General features: G+C 35.5%; 3 protein-coding genes across 3 annotated transcripts; 1 reads left to right on the top strand and 2 right to left on the bottom strand.

The window, feature by feature from the left end:
- Positions 1 to 1,275: 1,275 nt before the first annotated feature.
- On the top strand, positions 1,276 to 7,232 carry LOC108204929 (DEAD-box ATP-dependent RNA helicase 39). The gene is made up of 9 exons (XM_017374625.1): positions 1,276 to 1,946; positions 2,734 to 2,829; positions 2,905 to 3,093; positions 3,219 to 3,359; positions 4,262 to 4,402; positions 5,320 to 5,462; positions 5,867 to 5,996; positions 6,099 to 6,147; positions 6,490 to 7,232. Exons 1-9 carry the CDS (start codon positions 1,419 to 1,421, stop codon positions 7,056 to 7,058), a joined length of 1,986 nt encoding a protein of 661 aa, XP_017230114.1. The 5' UTR covers positions 1,276 to 1,418; the 3' UTR covers positions 7,059 to 7,232.
- Positions 7,233 to 7,414: 182 nt separating this feature from the next.
- LOC108204930 (uncharacterized) lies at positions 7,415 to 7,771 on the bottom strand. Its single transcript, XM_017374626.2, has one exon. It carries the CDS (start codon positions 7,769 to 7,771, stop codon positions 7,415 to 7,417), a length of 357 nt encoding a protein of 118 aa, XP_017230115.1.
- Positions 7,772 to 12,751: 4,980 nt separating this feature from the next.
- Positions 12,752 to 16,850, bottom strand: LOC108215427 (LRR receptor-like serine/threonine-protein kinase RGI5). Its single transcript, XM_017387932.2, has 2 exons — positions 13,573 to 16,850; positions 12,752 to 13,379 (listed from the first exon to the last, which is right to left on the bottom strand). The coding sequence occupies exons 1-2, from the start codon at positions 16,448 to 16,450 to the stop codon at positions 12,997 to 12,999; spliced, it is 3,261 nt and encodes a 1,086-aa protein (XP_017243421.1). The 5' UTR covers positions 16,451 to 16,850; the 3' UTR covers positions 12,752 to 12,996.
- Between the last annotated feature and the right edge of the window lie 1,613 nt (positions 16,851 to 18,463).

Below are 18,463 nucleotides of genomic sequence, written 5' to 3'. Positions count from 1 at the left end.
CTCGTTTAGGAAAGATTTATCTCATTTGATTTGTTTTTTAGACCTACATCATCGGAGCTTCCGATTTACATTTTTTATTCGATTCAAGCGGAGTTTATCGGATACGAGAGTTAACCGTTCTTCCTGTGGTTTCGACTGTTAGATTTAAGTTTTTATTTTCGTTTGTTTTCAGTTTGCTTTTATTTCGATTTGTGATTTGTATTTTCAGGTGGTCTTCTCTCCCTGATGAGAGTTTTGTTTTTCGCTTCTTAATTGTAAGCAAGTAGTGAGGTCTTGATTTGGTGATGAAAGTTCGTATGGAATCGCTGTTTTGATCGATATCTATTTCAGGGTATGATGAGAAGAGTACCACTAATTCAATGAGAATGCATGAAGCGGGTACTTGTATTTGTATATACATTTTCTTCAAAATATCGTTTAACTGTCTCTTTATGAGAAGAAGCGATTGCAAATTACTGTTTGTTCGACTCGATCATTGTTGTAGATGCCATATGGCTTTTTATTATTAGATTAACACCTTTATTTAAAAAAAGTGAATTTATTCTATTTGGATTTAAAACGATTAAAATCAGTTCCTTTGGTGAATAAAATATGATTAGCTTTTTACAATTTTAAATAGAACTTTTGTTGATATTTGAAAAAGACTTCGAAATGAATTTCTACGAAAATAAAATATTTACTGAGTGAAGGAAATATTTTTGAGAGATTAAAATGATTTATTTCATAAATAATAAATTATCTGTATTTGGAATAATTTTCTTAAAAAATAGGGATAATACGTTATGTCCTACAAATAAATGTCAAAAGAGTTCCTAAAGAATATAATGAATGTATATTTCTTGTTCAAGTTTCTTTTAAATTTATTTTCACAATTGTGAGTTAGAAAATAACATTAAATGATACCTTTTTTCCGAGAAATTGCGATATAAAATTTTGATTACTCCTTAGAAAAGTGAAAAGTAAACTTCTTATAAAATAAGAAATAATTTTATATTTTAATATCATATAAATATATCTGAAAAATATTTAAATTAGAATTGATCGTTTGACTTTTGATAGGATCAGTTTAATAAATTATCTCATTAAAGAGGAATATATGTGTATTTGGATTTTATGTTCGTTATGCAAATATCAAAATAATCATTTATAAAGCAATTCTTTCAAATCTAATTTAAAATTTATAAATAAAAAATAATATGATTCTATTTTAAAAAATTATATATTACTCAATATTTTATTCCCTGCACAAATTTTTTATAAATAACATTTACATCTAAAATTGTCTAATGCAAGCCCTTCAAGTCAAGTAATTTGGGATAACGCAACTTTCTTCTTCCCAGCCGGACCAAACCTCACACAGATACACAAACAATACTTACACCTATACACACAAATCCATCATCACGCAACAATCTCAAATGGGCACAACTGGTAGAACAATCTTAACACTCTCACTCTCCTCAACAGCCACTCGTTTCTCATTTTTACACATCCCCAAGACTTACAAGCCCATTTCACCGCTCTACCTCAAAAGGGTTTATCTGGGTTTTAGACCCCTTTGCTCAAACACTTCAATAGCCACAAACCCATCAGTAAATGAAGCTATAGAACCCATGAAACACTCAATTTTGCTTGAAAGGCTCAGAGTTAGGCACCTCAAGGACTCTACTAAAACCCCACAATCAAGAAGTGGTCAAGAAAGTGGTGGAGTGAGTGAGGGGGGTAAGGTTGGGAAGAAGGGGAGTGAGAATGGGGGTAAAGTTGTGAACTTTGGGGAGTTGGGGTTGAGTGATGAGGTTATTGGGGCTTTAGTCGAAATGGGTATTTCTGTTCCTACTGAGATTCAGTGTATTGGTGTGCCTGTTGTTCTTGAGGAGAAAAGTGTGGTTTTGGGGTCTCATACGGGTTCCGGAAAGACTCTTGCCTATATGTTGCCACTTGCTCAGGTTGATTTTTAAATTCCTGAAATGGGATTTAAGTATATGCCTTGTTGGTGAAAGGATTGCTGTAGTATGAACTTTTGGTGAATTAGTTTTGTCAAGCTAAACCTATGTGTGGTTATTGATTATGTTGACTTTAACTGTTTAGGATACTTGAGAAATATTGGTTGCACGTGTTTTAGTATGTGATAGATATAGCCAGCAAGATGTAAATTAACAGTTGTTCAAGTTATATAGTATGTTTTGGCTTGCCCATATTTAATTCGGGTTTTGGGACATGTTATATGTCTTACCGAATGACCTATTTACTAGTCGCACTTGATTGATATTTGTTTAAAAGCATAAGTAATTGTCTTTGTAGTATGCAATATTTTCAACATATAGGTCACTAAATCATTTCGAGATGTTGATCAAGGTCCGTGTTTTGACCTTATAGCAGCTTTTGCATTTATGTATCATCTGCTGAATTGCTTATTGAATCACCTCCTATATGAACCGATCTGGCATATTCTTTTTCCTTGGTAGGGATGTCTATGGCCCAGGGATCGTAATGCTCACTTGTTGAGATTATATTGAGGCAACATCTTAGTTTCTATTTTGTGTGCTTACTAAACTCTGAGAATCCATAGGCACACATCCCAAAAACCAACTAATATAATAACTCAACCATACATTGCCACTGGATGTGTCAGAACGTGATTTTGAAGTTCTTTCTTAAGAGTAATTACACACCGACTTTGTTTTATGGTTGCAGAAAATATACATAAACAAGTTTTATGCTCAAATTTTGTAGTTGTTGAGACGGGATGAGGCACTGTACGGTATGTTAATGAAGCCTAGACGTCCTCGAGCCGTTGTTCTATGCCCCACTAGAGAGCTCTCTGAGCAGGTCTGTAAGTTTACTATATTTGGATCCACATAAGTTTTAAGGACTTCCTATAACGGCAAGGAATTACCTTTTCAGGTTTTCCGTGTGGCAAAGTCTGTTAGCCACCATGCCCGGTTCAGGTGTACCATGGTTAGTGGTGGTGGCCGTCTAAGACCCCAGGAGGATTCACTAAATGGCCCAATTGATATGGTGGTTGGCACACCAGGCAGGGTTCTTCAACATATTGAGGAGGGAAACATTGTCTATGGTGACATCAAATATGTGGTGATTATCTCTCTACTTTTGCATATAGGGACTTCTTTGTGTTCACTCTTTTTTCAACTTACTGCAAGTGCTTGACTACTCTACTTCTTATTATAAACTCACAATGGCATTCCAATTACATGTAGGTTTTGGATGAGGCAGATACCATGTTTGATCGTGGCTTTGGTCCTGATATTCGCAAGTTTCTTGGCCCCTTGAAAAATCGAGCATCAAAACCTGGAGGCTTAGATTTTCAAACTGTTTTAGTTACTGCAACAATGACACAGGTTTGCTGATACTTTATCTTTCCAATTCTTCTACTGTATTCTACTATCCAATTAAAATTAGTATTAAAAGGACATTTGGTACCACAGAATTGAAGCTTACTTATAGTGGGGACTTCTATTGTAACAGTCAACTCTGAATCACCAATCGTCTCATTAGAAATATTCTTTTGTTATTTTCGTAGAAGCAGTGTACATAGATGAATATGTTTATTCGAGTAAATGATATTTCTAATGCTGACATCCTGGTATGCTTTGTAATGGTGCTGCCTAATTTATTGTTATATTTCTGGAATATATTTAGTGTATGCTGCTTGAAGGGTGTCTTACTTAAAAACTAATTGAACAGAAGAGTGACCCATCACTCCAATAGAAGATAATTAACATTTCTACTTTCTTACTTGTGTGCAAATAGAACAATCTTGGCTCTTGCATATCATTCGGGAACAATCTGCACTTGTGCATAACTTGTTTTTGTCTGTGACATGTGTGCACGCGCGTTTATGGGAGGTAGTGAAGGATACTTATAAAGACCAGAAAGGGTCTGTATTTCTGACCTTCTAAACTTATATCGAAATGCATTAGAGCTTTATTCTTGAATAGGCCAACTAAATTTGATTTATGGACTTCATTGCATATAGCAAATATAGAACTTTGTCCCTGGTCAAAGTATACCAAATCTTAAAGAAGCTGATGCAAGTAAATAAGCGGATAACCGAGTAGGTTGATACACAGATTTCACTCTAAGTTTAAATAACAATGCTGAATTTGAATTAGCTATATTTAAATAATTGAATAATCCATTAAGTGAAGTTGTTCCTCTTTTATGCAGTCTGCATATCATTTTGGTCTCTATATTTCAATCTGGGAGAATTTGGTATATCTGATTATTTTGTTATTTACAGGCAGTGCAAAAGTTGGTTGATGAGGAGTTTCAAGGAATTCTACATGTCCGTACTTCAACATTACATAAAAAGATTGCATTGGCACGCCATGATTTTATTAAACTCTCAGGTGCAGAAAACAAGCTTGAGGCATTATTACAGGTTAGTTCAGATGCTTTACTTGCAAGTATGATAATATCTATACTTCTATTCTCTCATTAATTAGTAACAATTTGTGCTGTATAAATACTACATAGTATATACATATAGTGGAAGAACTATAGTTACTCTAATCTTTTTCTATTGTTATCTAGAATTTTTGGAGTGGGGGCGAAAATAGGTTGCAGACTTGTCACGATGACAAGGCTGTGAATGATAAACAAGTGTAGTATCAGAATGAATATTTGTAGTTGGAAATTTTGATGTACTTGTATGTTTGAAATAATATCTATGAGGAAGTTGGATGTTTGATATTGAAGATTGGTTTTTTTTTTTCCCCATTATATTATTGAAGTAATCTTTGTGTAAAAGAAGTTATGATTATTGTGTTTTCCAATTTGATAAAGGGTATAATGATCAGGGCTATATTAGAGTAAAACAACTGGTAGTAAGGATTACGAAACATATTATTTAGAATCTTAGCTAGTATAAAGATCATTCCCTAAATCATCATAATTGTTGAAGTTAGTATAGTGTTATGGAATTTTTAAGTCAGTGGATCTTTAGACAAAATTTTCTTTTGGCTATAATATGTTGCATTTTAAGCATTTTTGTTCAAAATTACTCAATTGCTAGAAGGCCAGCTGTTAAAAATTGCTTTTTAGACATCATATGGGAATGTTGCAATTGTACCTATTACAAATGTAAGTATAAGCTATAGCATTTTCTAGGACATACCTGATCACCTGCAGTTTAGTCACGCTCCAGAGACACTTGGTGGAGCTACTTTCTGTGTTTCACTTTTGATATGGCTTTGTGAAATGTGGAAGCAGCTAGGTGCCTGTTTTATCTAAATTCATGTTATAGACAGTGGTGGCAGAACAGAACTTAACTGTTTAGTTTGTCTATATCAATTTCAGGTTCTGGAGCCAAGTTTAGCCAAGGGGAATAGAGTTATGGTGTTCTGCAATACATTAAATTCTAGTCGTGCTGTGGATCATTTTCTAAGTGAAAACCAAATCTCTACTGTTAACTACCACGGAGAAGTACCGGCAGAACAAAGGTGAGTAGGTACCAGGGTATACCTATTTGCTACATATATGCATACATTATTGTAGGGAAATCTTTACATTGCATACATTCTTTCAACACTTTCTGCTCTGTAAAACTCGTGCCACTGCCTGGATATTATATGTTTCTGGACTCTAGTCTTTGATAAGGTATGTGAAGATCCAAGTAAATCATCCGGCTAGGCACATTTTGGTAATTATAACTTTAGTTATAAACTTATTATATATCATCTATGATTGAAAATTTTATCTCTTAGCAGAACTATCGTATTCCCAAGCATGAAATATAGTCGTAGAAAACCAAAGGCTTGTGGATGCTTTTATACAATAAGATGCATGACAATCCTCTGTACTAGCAAAAGCTTGCGGTCATAAGTGTGTATTTTCTACATGATAGGGTTGAAAACTTAAAGAAGTTCAAAAGTGATGATGGAGATTGCCCAACACTCGTCTGCACAGACTTGGCTGCTAGAGGATTGGATCTGGATGTTGATCATGTTATTATGTTTGATTTCCCGCTGACCTCTGTAGGCATTCTATCTGAAATCTGTTAATATTCTATTGCTACAGTAGCTTTCGCATCAAGTGTTTCTTATTCTTTTACAGTAATAACCTACTATTGAATGCAGATTGACTATCTTCATCGAACTGGAAGAACAGCTCGAATGGGTGCAAAAGGTATGTAATATGTTAATGTACCCTTTGCTTTTTATGAAATGACCTCGGTACATTCTTGAAGCATTATATGACCTTAGTCTCAGTTTCCAAATTTGGGTGCAATTATGTTGAATACGAATCCAAAGCATGTACACCTGCACAGCACTCCTGTAAATGACATATTAAATTATTGTCGTCCAGTGTCAAGTGGTTTGACAATGAAATTGCTACTTTGAATATATTGCTCGTCTCTGTTGTGCTAGGGCTCATTTATTTTAGGGTTTACTTCCCGATTATAATTGTAGTTAGGTTTTGGGTACCAAGTGCTTTAAATTTTACAAAATTATCATCTTCAATTAACAGGAAAGGTGACAAGTTTGATAGCTAAAAAGGACCATAGTTTAGCAACTAGAATCGAGGAAGCCATAATGAAAAATGAGAGCTTGGAGTCTCTTACAGTAGATTATATTAAAAGAGATACGGCCAGGTCAAAAATATCTCAGAATACAGTTAAAAATGCAAAGTTGATTAAAGTTTCAAGTCGGGGGAAGAAAGCTGTATCTGGGAAATCAGCCTCTGTTCATGGCAAGGCTGGAAGCACAAGGGCATCTGGATCAAACTCTGGCAGAGCCTCCTCCACAATCAAATCTAAGAGGGGAGCGACTAAGGTTTCAAGACCACTGAAGTCTTCAAACACAAGTAACTCAAGAGGACCAGTGTCTGGTGGCAAGAAGCAGAGCTCGGGATTTAAGGTTTCAAAGCCTGTAAAATCTTCAACTGTGAGTAGCAATAGAGGGCCAGCAACCGGTGGCAAGAAACAGACAGGCAGTGGGAAGTCCAGTGCTGTGAAGTCTACATCAAAGCTGAATGTTGTTGGGTTCAGGGGGCGCAGCTCGTCATCTAACAAGAGCGGACCATTCAGAGCTTCTTGATTGCAGCGGCACAACAAATTTTGCTTTAAATTTCTTGTACATGTAATTTATTTATATGATGTATAATGTTACGAGGGGAACCAGTAATCTTTACCTTGTCATCTACTAACCAATTTCCACCTTGTAAGATGATTTATCTATAATGTTTAAAAAGAATCCAATATTTTTTTTCTACTGCAATGTGTTTAATGCCTGTCAAGTAGCTGAAGGTAAGGCCAGTTGGCAATAAGAACCTTGTGTATTTCTGTTGGACATTAACATTGAACAAATGACTTGCATTATATATAGAAAATTACAATCAAGAAATTGATCTGTATAAAGACCATAAGCAAACAAAAGAGTGCAAATTCTGTGTTTCATTTCCAAGTAAGAGCAAGAGGTGCAGCTGAAGGTTTAGGAGGTGTAACAACATTCCCTGTGGAATCATAAATTATGACACCTGAGAAATCCGGGAGCTGACACTTGCCACCCATGACTATATTCTTCTTCCAGACAGAAACTTCACCACTATTAGTGCTTTCATCACAGTTTCCAAACTGAAAACCATGATCCCCAGCCCCTTGTTGGTAGAGCTGTATAACAGGATCATGTTTATGGTAACCATAGCAGGCACTCCAGCGACGCCATTTTCGTGAAAGAAACAACTTCATCGACACATTTGCTCCAGATATTTTGCTTCTTAGCCGTTGCACCATGGAAACTTGTCTAGCCATGATGATTTTCTCTCTCACATCTATCTTAAACCTTGGTTGTTTTCTGTTTTATATAAGCAGTTGCAGACAATAATGTAGTTGGTTAGAGTTGGTGTGTTTAGAGGATTTGTTAAACAATTGTAACTGAGATTTTGACTAGAACACAATCTTTTTGTGGTTTTGGTGATCATTCAGTTATTTTAGTTAAGGTCAAATACATAACACACGTGGGCCTTCTCTTGAAAACCCATTATGGGCCTTTTCTGTTGGCCCATATAGCGTTAAGAATCTTTTCTTTTGAGAGCCCAGATATTATCTTACTTTTTTCTTCAGGACTCTACAATCAATTTCTTGAATTAGGGTTTTGAGTTCTTGAACCTAACCAATCTCTATCTTTCAAAATGCATCATCGTTCATCAATCTCTCTCTGCAAATCTTTGCTTTCTAGATACCCTTTTCGAAGTTCTTCAAAACCCATAAATTTGTTTCCCCTAAAATCACTCTCTACGCTATCAAATCAACCCATCTTAAAACCCAATAAAGATCACTTTTTTATCAACCAAAAGAGCACAACCCCATCAATTCACTTCAAGAATGCACAAAACTCAAGGCAATACAGTGTAGATACAGATAAAGTAGTGGATGAAATCAATCTCAAGTTTGCAGAGGCTAGAGAGGAGATTGAAATGGCATTAGAATCGAAAGAAACAGTGTATTTTGATGAAGAAGCTGAGTGTGCTCGTATCGCTGTTAAAGAAGTTTTGGACTTGTTTGAAGGGTTGTTGGCTAAATTGCCTGATAAAGAGAAGGGAGTAGTGCAGAGATCAATGGGGCTCAAGATTGAGCAGCTGAAGGCTGAGCTTGCCCAACTTAATGAGTAGTGAGCTTTTGCGCTTTTTAAGCACCGGGTCTTTACGGAAACAGCAAGGTGAGAAACTACATTTTGCCGATCGAGACAAGACTTATGTAAGTGTAATCTTATAGTTTTGAGGAATCTAATTTGATGATGATGATGATGATATTGATTATAACGTTCAATAATGGCGTATGAGAGTAATTTTCATTTAATTAATTATGTAGTTTTATTGAATAAGACGTGACTTATTGTACTCTCGCGCAATGGAATGGATAATTCTATTATAAATTGTATTGCTTTTGCGAGCTGCAACTTAATTAGGTTTTTTTTATATTTAAAACTGTTCATTTTGTTTTAGTAGCTAGTACTTATGATTAAAGTTGAGCACTGGAAATGATCATCTTGTGGAATTTGCCTGGCAGCTAGCAACTAAGAATGAACTGCTTGCCTAAAAAGCCTAGGACATGATGTCTTAACCAGTGATTTCATTACATAATGTTACCTATGACTACTATCTACTTATCTAGTATCTATATATAATAAAATTTGCAAACGACTTCCCAGTTTTTATAGTGGACTAGGTGAAATCTTCTTATACTCTGAATCGACATAATGAAATTCTGACATGTGCTTATGCTTTGCTGATAACATATATTCGCTTGATGAAAAATCATAATGAGAGAAAAATTTCGAGCAGAAGTACCACAAATCATAATATTCTTTTTGACCAGAGACATTTAAGAAATTCTTATTGAAGCCTCTCTAAAGCTTTGTTTAAATATATATAATAGTAGTTATAAGAATTTGTAAGGTTCATGCAATTTGGTTTACTAGAGTTCAGACTTCAGAATATGTACAAGGAGATTTGAGATTGATGTGTTGGACACAAAAAGAAACTTCTTTGCTGATTCTGACTTAAAGCAATCTGCATCTATATATGATAAAAACATAATCATAAATATTTCAAAAGTAAGCTCTTAGGTTCCTTGAAGAGGCTACCAGAAACCCATGCATATTCTTATTAGTATATAGCAAAGAAGTAGATGAAGAAAGGAGCTTCTTTTTGGATCTGCTATCAAGAAGGATGCAAAATCCTAACAAGGGAACCTAACACCGGGAATGGATTCTATAGTCAGGCTAGGCAAGATCTGTAATGTTTATGAACCTGCTAACTAGAATTTTGGGAAGTGATAAAAATGTGAATCAACTTCTGTTGCTTGTACTGAAAGTGGCAACTACAATTTAGAATCACCAAAAAAGAAAATGGCTACGAATGGATATCTCTGCCTTACTGCGAGTCAGCACCTCCGAAATAAACGGAGGATTTCATTCAGTGACCCCGCGATCACCCTCTAAACAATCAGAAGAGGGTTCTAGTAATTTCTCAGTCCTGGTCCTGGTGGCAGGGGATTCGGAGATATAGTTGCCGGTGTGTGACATCAAGTACATAAACTAACTATAGTATTTAATCTTGATTTTTCTAGGAAACTTGAGTGAAGCCTATAGTATGAGTAATAAAATAGAGAGTTCTATCGTTGGTTTTGTGCTCAAGTGGAGTAGCTGAACTAAAAAATGATTTAGTCCAATTGAGAATTAAATAATTTGTGATGAGTGATCCTATAATTGAGGACAGATATGCATGCATGATGATGTGTATTTCGAACCTCATTGAGCAAGTTATTCTATTTGGACATATAAACACCTCCAGCAGTCGCTGCTTGTAGAATGCTAGTCTTCATTTCCTCAGAGTGACACCTTTATTGAGTGCAGAACCACGGATCCTTGTTAGAAGTTTTTCTTCCCAGTTGTAAGTACCAGCTTGCACGACATAATAATATACATTGAAATGGTTGGTTTAGTTTATTTCTGACTTTTGTGATATTCAATTCTTTTCAAACATGGTAGTCAAAAATCTCATTAGTGATTGATGAATGCCGAAATGTTATAATTCAAAGGTATGGATGAGACAGGTATGTGGGAAAAGGTGCGAAAACTGAAAAACAAGTATCTCGAGAGGAGATTTATTAGGTTTAACATAGTAGGCGTGCAAATTCTATTGTAGTTTGATTATATCTTGGTTAGTTGTAATTAGTTTATTAGTATTGCCCCTCTGATATCATTTGTATATTTCTACCTTTGGGAGCATATGTGAAATGGTTTGCATATCATTAAAAGTACAAACCTGAAGCATAAGTGAATCAAGATTGTTTTTAGCATTCAAGAGTCTTGCATGAAGTTGTAGATACAAAAGTAACTGTCGCTTATATTTCGGGGACAGTCTTGTCATAAATCTTATTGTTAGCCAGTGCTGATCATCTTAAAAATTGTTTAAAACTGGTGGTTCCATATGTGAACCTTTTGATGTTGCAACTCAGGTGGCCTTGTTGATTTCTGGTGCAGATGAAAGATACTATGATCATAGTAGTAACTACTGTTGAGTCTTTTTGAGACCCTCTCAAAGTAAATTCCATTTAAATGTCCTCATTTGTTTTCCATCAGGTTGATAAATAAGCTCTAAAATCTAAAGTTTCATCAGTGCATTGGGCTACTTTTTTCATCGGTGCTTTGCACTTGCAGTATAACTTGGTTGGTGGAATTGGAGTTCATCTATAAACCATTTCTTAAACAACTTCAATACTTTGGATTTGAAATTACGGATTCAATTCTCTCTAAAAAAAAAACACGGATTCAATTCATTTCACAAGGTACTATGCGTTAGTATTATAACCTTGTGGAATATCATATTTCATTATTTTCATTATCAAAATTCTTAATTCTTCATTCTGCAAAATATGTGCAAAAATCTTGATATTATTATTTGTAGCTTCAGAGAATGTGCAAAATTCTTGATACTATCATAAGTAGCTTCAAAGAATGCGCTGAATTCCTTACATTACCGTTGATCGTACGACTTGATTGTAAAAATCCTTATATTATTATTTCTCCGTTTTAAATCGGACTATGTCTGTTGATGTTGGTCCGTCTGCTTGTAAGAGCTTGGATTTTGACATGACGTACTCTGCAACTACATGAAGTGAAGACTCCCCTCTTTATTCTTATTATCAAATTAAATTACCTAAATAAAAAAAATAAATTATTTAAGTTCTATTAATGTATAATCTGTTCAACTTATCTATCTACTCAAGTGTTGCTCAGAATCACTAGCTTTTGGATTCTTGGTTGCCCCCACACGGTTGCAACCGGTTTCTTTCTACTTGCCTATCACTTGATACATGTTATGTCATTACTTTGTCCAAAGAGAGACAATATCTCATGGCTCCATGGATTTTCTGACAGAACAAGTGAATGTATGGGAACAAATCTCAGAAACTGATAGTGCAATCTTACTGGATTCTCTTTTTGACCAAATTTTCATTTTTTCTGAATAAAAACACAAGTGGGATATGGACTTGCTCTTATTCAAATATGTAATGTGTGTTTGGGGAGACAGTTCCATTGTATGTGAAAGCATGTGGGGAATGGATGAATGCATGGTCTGTTATCATCTGTCTCTCTTTCCACTGCATTTCATGGCCTACATCAAAGTGTGATGTTCTTACAATTCCCTTTTTATCTTCGTTGCACGAGCAGGGTCTGGTGAAGGTTTTTCCACGATTCGGGATTTAGACAGTAGCCATTGCAGCAGTTACAGGGAAGGCGTTTTCACGAAGATACGAGGCTTGGCCATTGAGCCAGTTAGGTTTCCATATGAACAACAGACTAATGGCCTGTTTGGGAATGTGGATTTCGTTTGAAATTCTGGATTTGATGAAATAACTTGTTTGGGAATTTGAAAATGAAATCCAGACATTTAAATATTAGTATAAATCTGAGAATTGGAAATGACAACTCAAATCCTGTCATTTGAGATCCATCATTTGAAATGAAATGCACATTTCCAAACGGCCTCTTAATGAAAATGTGTTTTCTCTGTTGTAAAATGGATCTCTCTCTCCATGTGTGTGCGTTTATGTAAAGATGACTGAGTTTTTTAAGTTGTGCAATGTAAAACAAACAGCAACTCTTGGGGTGAAATGCAGCAACAATGCTATGCTTTTAGCCTTTTGAACTGTTAAGAACAAACAGACACTTAAAGGCTTCGAAGATGGATACTATTTTTTATTTAAATTTGCGATTTACATTCCTCTTAATCTTTCATGTATTCCAACATAGTCTGAGAATTACAGGAAACAGATAGCAAGAAAGAACAATGGCAAAAACATGATCCTAATCAGCTACATTAGGGATTCTAAAACTGTACAATAACAATATTCTTATCGAAAGCCAATACTACTACCTTCTAGCTTTTCCTACCTTTCCTGGCAATAATAATTCCAATTATCTTTTCCCTCCTGATAAATCTATGAACTTCTCACAATGAGGAGAAATATCAGCTCTGACTTGTGGATTGTTTGATTAAAGGCTGAGAAGTTTTCGCCCATTCCTCGGGAGTACTCTTAACTTCCATTAGCAATGCAACCACTTCTTTCATGGTCGGCCGTTCAGCTGGTGATGAGTTTACGCAGAACATGGCTATTCCGAGTGTTTGGAGCATTTCTTGTACCATCTGATCAGGTAGTCCCCTGAGCTTTGAGTCCAGAATTGTAACAGCTGGTTCGAAGCTTCCCATTTTCTTCTTCACCCAATCAACTATGTGTGATCCATCACCAACTCGGGATTCAACAGCGCTGCGCCCACTTAGGATCTCTAGCAAAACCACTCCATAACTATAGACATCGCTCTTTTCTGTTATGTTCATGGTGTATCCATATTCTGCATTAATATTAATAGATAACATTGTCATATAGTAATAACAAAATACTAAACCAATTACAAAAATGACTAAATCTAAGAGAATAGCATGCCAGACAGTATTTTCACAGTTAGTATGACAGCAAAATTATAATTTGTAATTAGCTATTGATGCTTAAGATCTATGCAAGACGAGGAAGTTTAAGTCACTTGCCTGGGGCAATGTATCCATACGAACCAGCTACCCTGGACATTGCTTGATGGTAAGTTGGAGAATTCATCAGCCTCGCCAGTCCGAAATCAGCCAGATAAGTTTCAAACCTAGAGTCCAGTAGAATGTTATTGCATTTCACATCTCTGTGTAGAATTGTTGGAACACAGTCATGATGAAGATAAGCAAGACCCTGGGCTGCTCCAACTGCAACTTTATACCTCGTCTCCCAATCCAGATTTCTGTTGCTCTGCAGAAGTTGTTGGAGATTCCCATTCGAGATATAGTTGTAGAGCAAGAGTTTGACACTCTTATTGGAACAGTACCCTAAAAGCTTTACTATGTTCCTATGCCGAATGTGCCCAAGGATTTGAATTTCTGCAGCAAAAGAGTCTATAGCTGCCTCTTCATCTCCCTTTGTTTTCCAAAGCTTCTTTACTGCTATCAACTCTCCATTGGGCATTTCTGCCTTGTAAACAACTCCAGAACAGCCTTTCCCGATCACATTTTCATCTTTGAGGCAATCTAGGATGTTGTCGATAGTGAAATTTAGCTTTTGAAATGGAATGAATGTCCAGGGATAAGAAAAATCTTCTCGGCCCGATGAAGAGGCTAATGTGCAAGATGATTTGTCTGCCATATACCTGTGATTCCTTGATACGAAAATCCAGAAGGCAACAACTGCTATTGTCACAGAAGTTAAAATAACAGCTACCAAAGCTACAGTCTTGGCAGATTTTAATCTGTTCTTGCGAAACTGATGTGAGGAGCAAGTATAACCGTTAACAGATTGGCAAAGATCTTCATTTTCAAGGAATGAGTCGGAAGATAATGTTTTGAAAAAAGGTGTCACGGGTATAGGACCTGAAAAATTATTGTATGAAATATTTAAAGAAGTAAGGCTTGTGAGGGAACCTAAAATTGCAATCTTTCCGTGGAGCATGTTGTGCGAAAGATCGAGGGCTTGCAATTGTGTCAAATCAGACATAGTCTCAGGGATCTCACCTGTAAATCCATTTGAGCTCAAGTCTAGACTAATGGTTAAGCTTGTAACATCACCAATCTCATCTGGGATTGCACCAGAAAGACTATTGAAGCTCAAATCAAGTAGAGTTAGTTTCTGAAGATTCCTAATGGACTTTGGTATTGAACCAGTAAGCAAATTGTTGTTGAGAATCATTTTATTTAAGTAACTGAAGTTCCCAAAACTCCAAGGAATTTCTCCAGTAAAACCGTTCCTGCTGAGATCAAGCTGCTCTAAATTCACAAGCTCCCCCAACCGAGATGGTATATCACCACTGATATGGTTATTGTGCACATCAAAAAGCTCAAGAACCGTTATATTAGCAATCTCCGCAGGCAAACCACCAGAGAAATGATTTGCATATAGATCAAGAAACACAAGATTTTGCAATTGGCCCAACTCCTTTGGAATGTGTCCTGAGAGCTGGTTCTCCCCAAGTCTTAATCTCACTAAAGACTGGCAATTAGCAACACTTGGAGGCAGCCCTCCCGACAAAGAATTCCCCAGTAATAGTAGCTTGCTCAGTTTTTTCAAACCAAATAACTCCTCAGGTATACTGCCAGTGAGTTTGTTCTTAGAAAGATCGACTGAATATAGTTCAGTGCAGTTCCCAAAAGAAGCTGGTATAGTTCCAGAGACCAAATTCCCCCAAAGAAAGAAACTCTGCAAGAATTTCAGATTTCCAATTTGTGATGGAATTGGACCTGAAAGTTGATTCTTGTCAAGCTGAAGAGCTGTAAGACTAGTGCAGTTACTCAACTGCCATGGAATAGACCCTGTAAGAAAATTATCAGACAAATGCAGCTCTTCAAGAAGTACTAGCTTCCCCAAATCACCTGGAATTACACCGCTTAACTCATTTGCAGAAACATCAAACACTACTAGGGATGAACAATTTGATATTTCACCCGGGATAGGTCCACTAAGAGAGTTTCCCCACAGGAGCAAGCTAGTAAGTTTCTGTAACTTGCCCAACTGTTGAGGCATTGAACCAGTGAGCTTGTTCATATGCAAATACAAATTCCTCAGCTCTGAACACAGCCCAAGTTCAGGAGGGATTCTCCCAGATATTTCAGTGTCGTAAATTGCCAAAGTTTGGAGATTGATCAAGTTTCCAAATGTAGGCGGTATGACACCAGATAGTCCAGTAGCTGCCGCGCCAAATGTTGTGAGATTAGTGAGTAATCCCAACTGCAGAGGTATTGCTCCACTCAAATATGGATTACCCCCAATCCTAAACTGTTGTAAGGAACTTAATGAGCCTAACTGCGACGGAATCGACCCATTAAGTAGATTATCTTGAACACAAAACACTTGCAAAGATGAAAGATTCCCAATTTGTGGAGGTATAGAATCTGTGAGTTGATTAGTATTCAAGAACAGAAACTGCAGTGAACTGAGCTGGCCTAGTTCAGGAGGGATTGACCCTGACAACGAATTCGAAGACAAGTCCAAAAGATGCAGATGACTAAATGAGCCAAAATAAGATGGAATATGACCAGAAATATTAGTAGAAGAGAGATTAAGAAGCTGCAGAGATGACAGTGAAGAAAGCTCTAAAGGCAAACCAGAGAGATTGAGAAAAGTGTTTGGTATAGAAACAGAAATAACCCTGTCTTGTGGAGAACAAGTAATACCTTGCCAAGAACATGGAGTTTGGCTTGAAGGGGTCCAAGTAGACAAAACAGAAGATGAAGATTTTGCATAATGGTCTGCAGTAGAGACCAGAGAGAGCAGAGCTTGGCCATCACTAGAGAGAGATGTCACAAGTTCTGGCCTTGTAAAAACTACCAAAAAACAAGAATAAACCAAGAAAAGTGAAGAGACTAAATCAAGGGTTGCTTTATTTTTCTCCATTTTTTGAGACTTAAAATCAAGAAATGGGCTTACAAGTATGGTGGTGGTGGTGGTGATGGTGAAAGTGAAAGTCCACTCTAGTAGACAACATGCATGTGAAGAACACAAATGTGAGATAATAATAAGAATGCTTAAAACTCACATTTGTGTGTGAATGTGTGTAAATGTTTCATTGCATGTGAACAAAAAGAGAAACTTCAAAAGGAAACTAGTAGTGTTATTGTTGTTGTGTATCTTGAAGCTATCATCTTACCGGAAAATAAAAATGTGTTCTTGAAACTCCGGCAGGCAGGGGGTTAAGTGGTTTCACTGTAAGCTTTAGGGTTGCTTCAGAGAGTGGCTCAGCTTTTGAGATTTGGACTCAAAGATGTTGCACTAAATATATCTTTTGTGCATTGCAGTGAACAGGAGCTCTCTGGTTTCATTTTAATATTTTTTTCTTTTTTATTTTCGTATGCAAAACTTTTTTTATTTAAGGGTAGACAAACTTGGTGGTAAAATTATGAATATTGTAACACAGCTTTAAAGTTTTTTCTAAAGATATTTTAAAAAATGACCACAAATCTCAAAAATTCTAGAAGTATTGTCAATAATAACTGAGTTGGAAAAAATATCCCCAATATCAGTTAGCAATGTCTCATAATTTAGCGTTTTGATGTTTCAGCGCCATCAAAACGCTACACTAGATTGCAACTAGCGTTTTGTTCTCTTAAACCTAATAGAACGCTAAACGATATAGCGTTTTGTATAAATATATATGTAGCCTTCACTAAATGTTATGTGGGATTATTTTTCTGTATCATAATATTTAGGACATTAATCATGGATATATTGTTTAAATACTCTCTAGTGTTTCCCTCCTCTCATTTTATGTCTTTTTGAAAAAAAAAATATACCCTAAAAACAATATGAGTTCATTGTCTATTCGTGATAATTAAACTAAATTAAATTATTTTATGAGTATAATGTATATTAGTCGAATATTGAAAATTGTATTACAAGAATATCTTTAAACTATTCAAAACACAGTATGTACAAAATACTAGCAAGGAGTATTTACTAAGAATAATTTTAGCTGGACAACCTCTTCGAGACTTATTAACATGCACTTCTATCATTGCCTATATTTTATATAAAACTAGTTGAGAAGCCGCGCGTTGCGGCGGTCTATAAAAATTATATTAATGATTCAATATTAATATTTGTAAAATAAAATAATTTTGTGGTTGTCTATAAAAAATATATTAATACTTGAAAATTAATATTTTTAGGATAAAATAAATTTATATTATAAAAATTTTGATGTAATACCAATGCTAATATATAAAATTGCAAAATTGGACTATAATTCATGGTGAAAAAATGAAAATAAATTTATACACATAATTACCAATTTAAATCATGACGAATCTTAATTTTATTTGTTCTTTTAAACGTAATCATGTTCTTACATTGTCACATTCCTCCAATTTTTTTGGATTGATTGTGCACAAAAACATTTAACTTAAATCTGTGAGATAGTGGTCTATAACTACCCTTGTTTGGATTTGTCGACTCCAATATAGCGGTCTATAACTACCTTTACTTGTAACCACCTTTATTTTTTTAATACTGTATAAACAGCCTTCACTTATCGTTGCAGAAAAACGGCACTTCCGGGTTAGAAATCAAGCAAGAGAACTATCAACAGAGAGAGGTAGGGTTGTGGTATTGAGAGGGAGAAGGTTGTGTTTAGCTGGTCCAAAACCCTACAATCTATAGGGGTATTTATAGGTGCAACCTTACGATCTACAGGGGTATTTATAGGTGCAGAGAGACTTGTGTGCTACTCATTCCCATAATTAAATGATCCGAAACAAAATCAGATTAAAACTTTTAAGCTACTATATTTCATAAATAATTTAAAACAAAATCAAATTCTGAAACTTGCTTCTAATATACCTGAAACTAAAAAAGGTAATTCTAATTTTGATATTTTTCATCCAAAAATTCCAGAAAATTAGAAAAATTGAA

Source organism: Daucus carota, chromosome 1, assembly GCF_001625215.2.
Source record: "Daucus carota subsp. sativus chromosome 1, DH1 v3.0, whole genome shotgun sequence".
NCBI lineage: Eukaryota > Viridiplantae > Streptophyta > Magnoliopsida > Apiales > Apiaceae > Daucus > Daucus carota.
Note: the sequence above shows the minus strand (reverse complement) of the source record. Positions and strands in the feature narration are given on the sequence as shown.

Excerpts from the sequence above, each read along its gene's own strand:
- LOC108204929 (XM_017374625.1), top strand. The coding sequence starts at position 1,419 with ATGGGCACAACTGGTAGAACAATCTTAACACTCTCACTCTCCTCAACA. Across the intron at positions 5,997-6,098 it reads TTGATTTCCCGCTGACCTCT|ATTGACTATCTTCATCGAAC; the intron begins GTAGGCATTCTA and ends TATTGAATGCAG. Across the intron at positions 6,148-6,489 it reads AGCTCGAATGGGTGCAAAAG|GAAAGGTGACAAGTTTGATA; the intron begins GTATGTAATATG and ends TTCAATTAACAG.
- LOC108215427 (XM_017387932.2), bottom strand. The coding sequence starts at position 16,450 with ATGGAGAAAAATAAAGCAACCCTTGATTTAGTCTCTTCACTTTTCTTG. Across the intron at positions 13,380-13,572 it reads GTATGGATACATTGCCCCAG|AATATGGATACACCATGAAC; the intron begins GCAAGTGACTTA and ends ATATTAATGCAG.
- LOC108204930 (XM_017374626.2), bottom strand. The coding sequence starts at position 7,771 with ATGGCTAGACAAGTTTCCATGGTGCAACGGCTAAGAAGCAAAATATCT.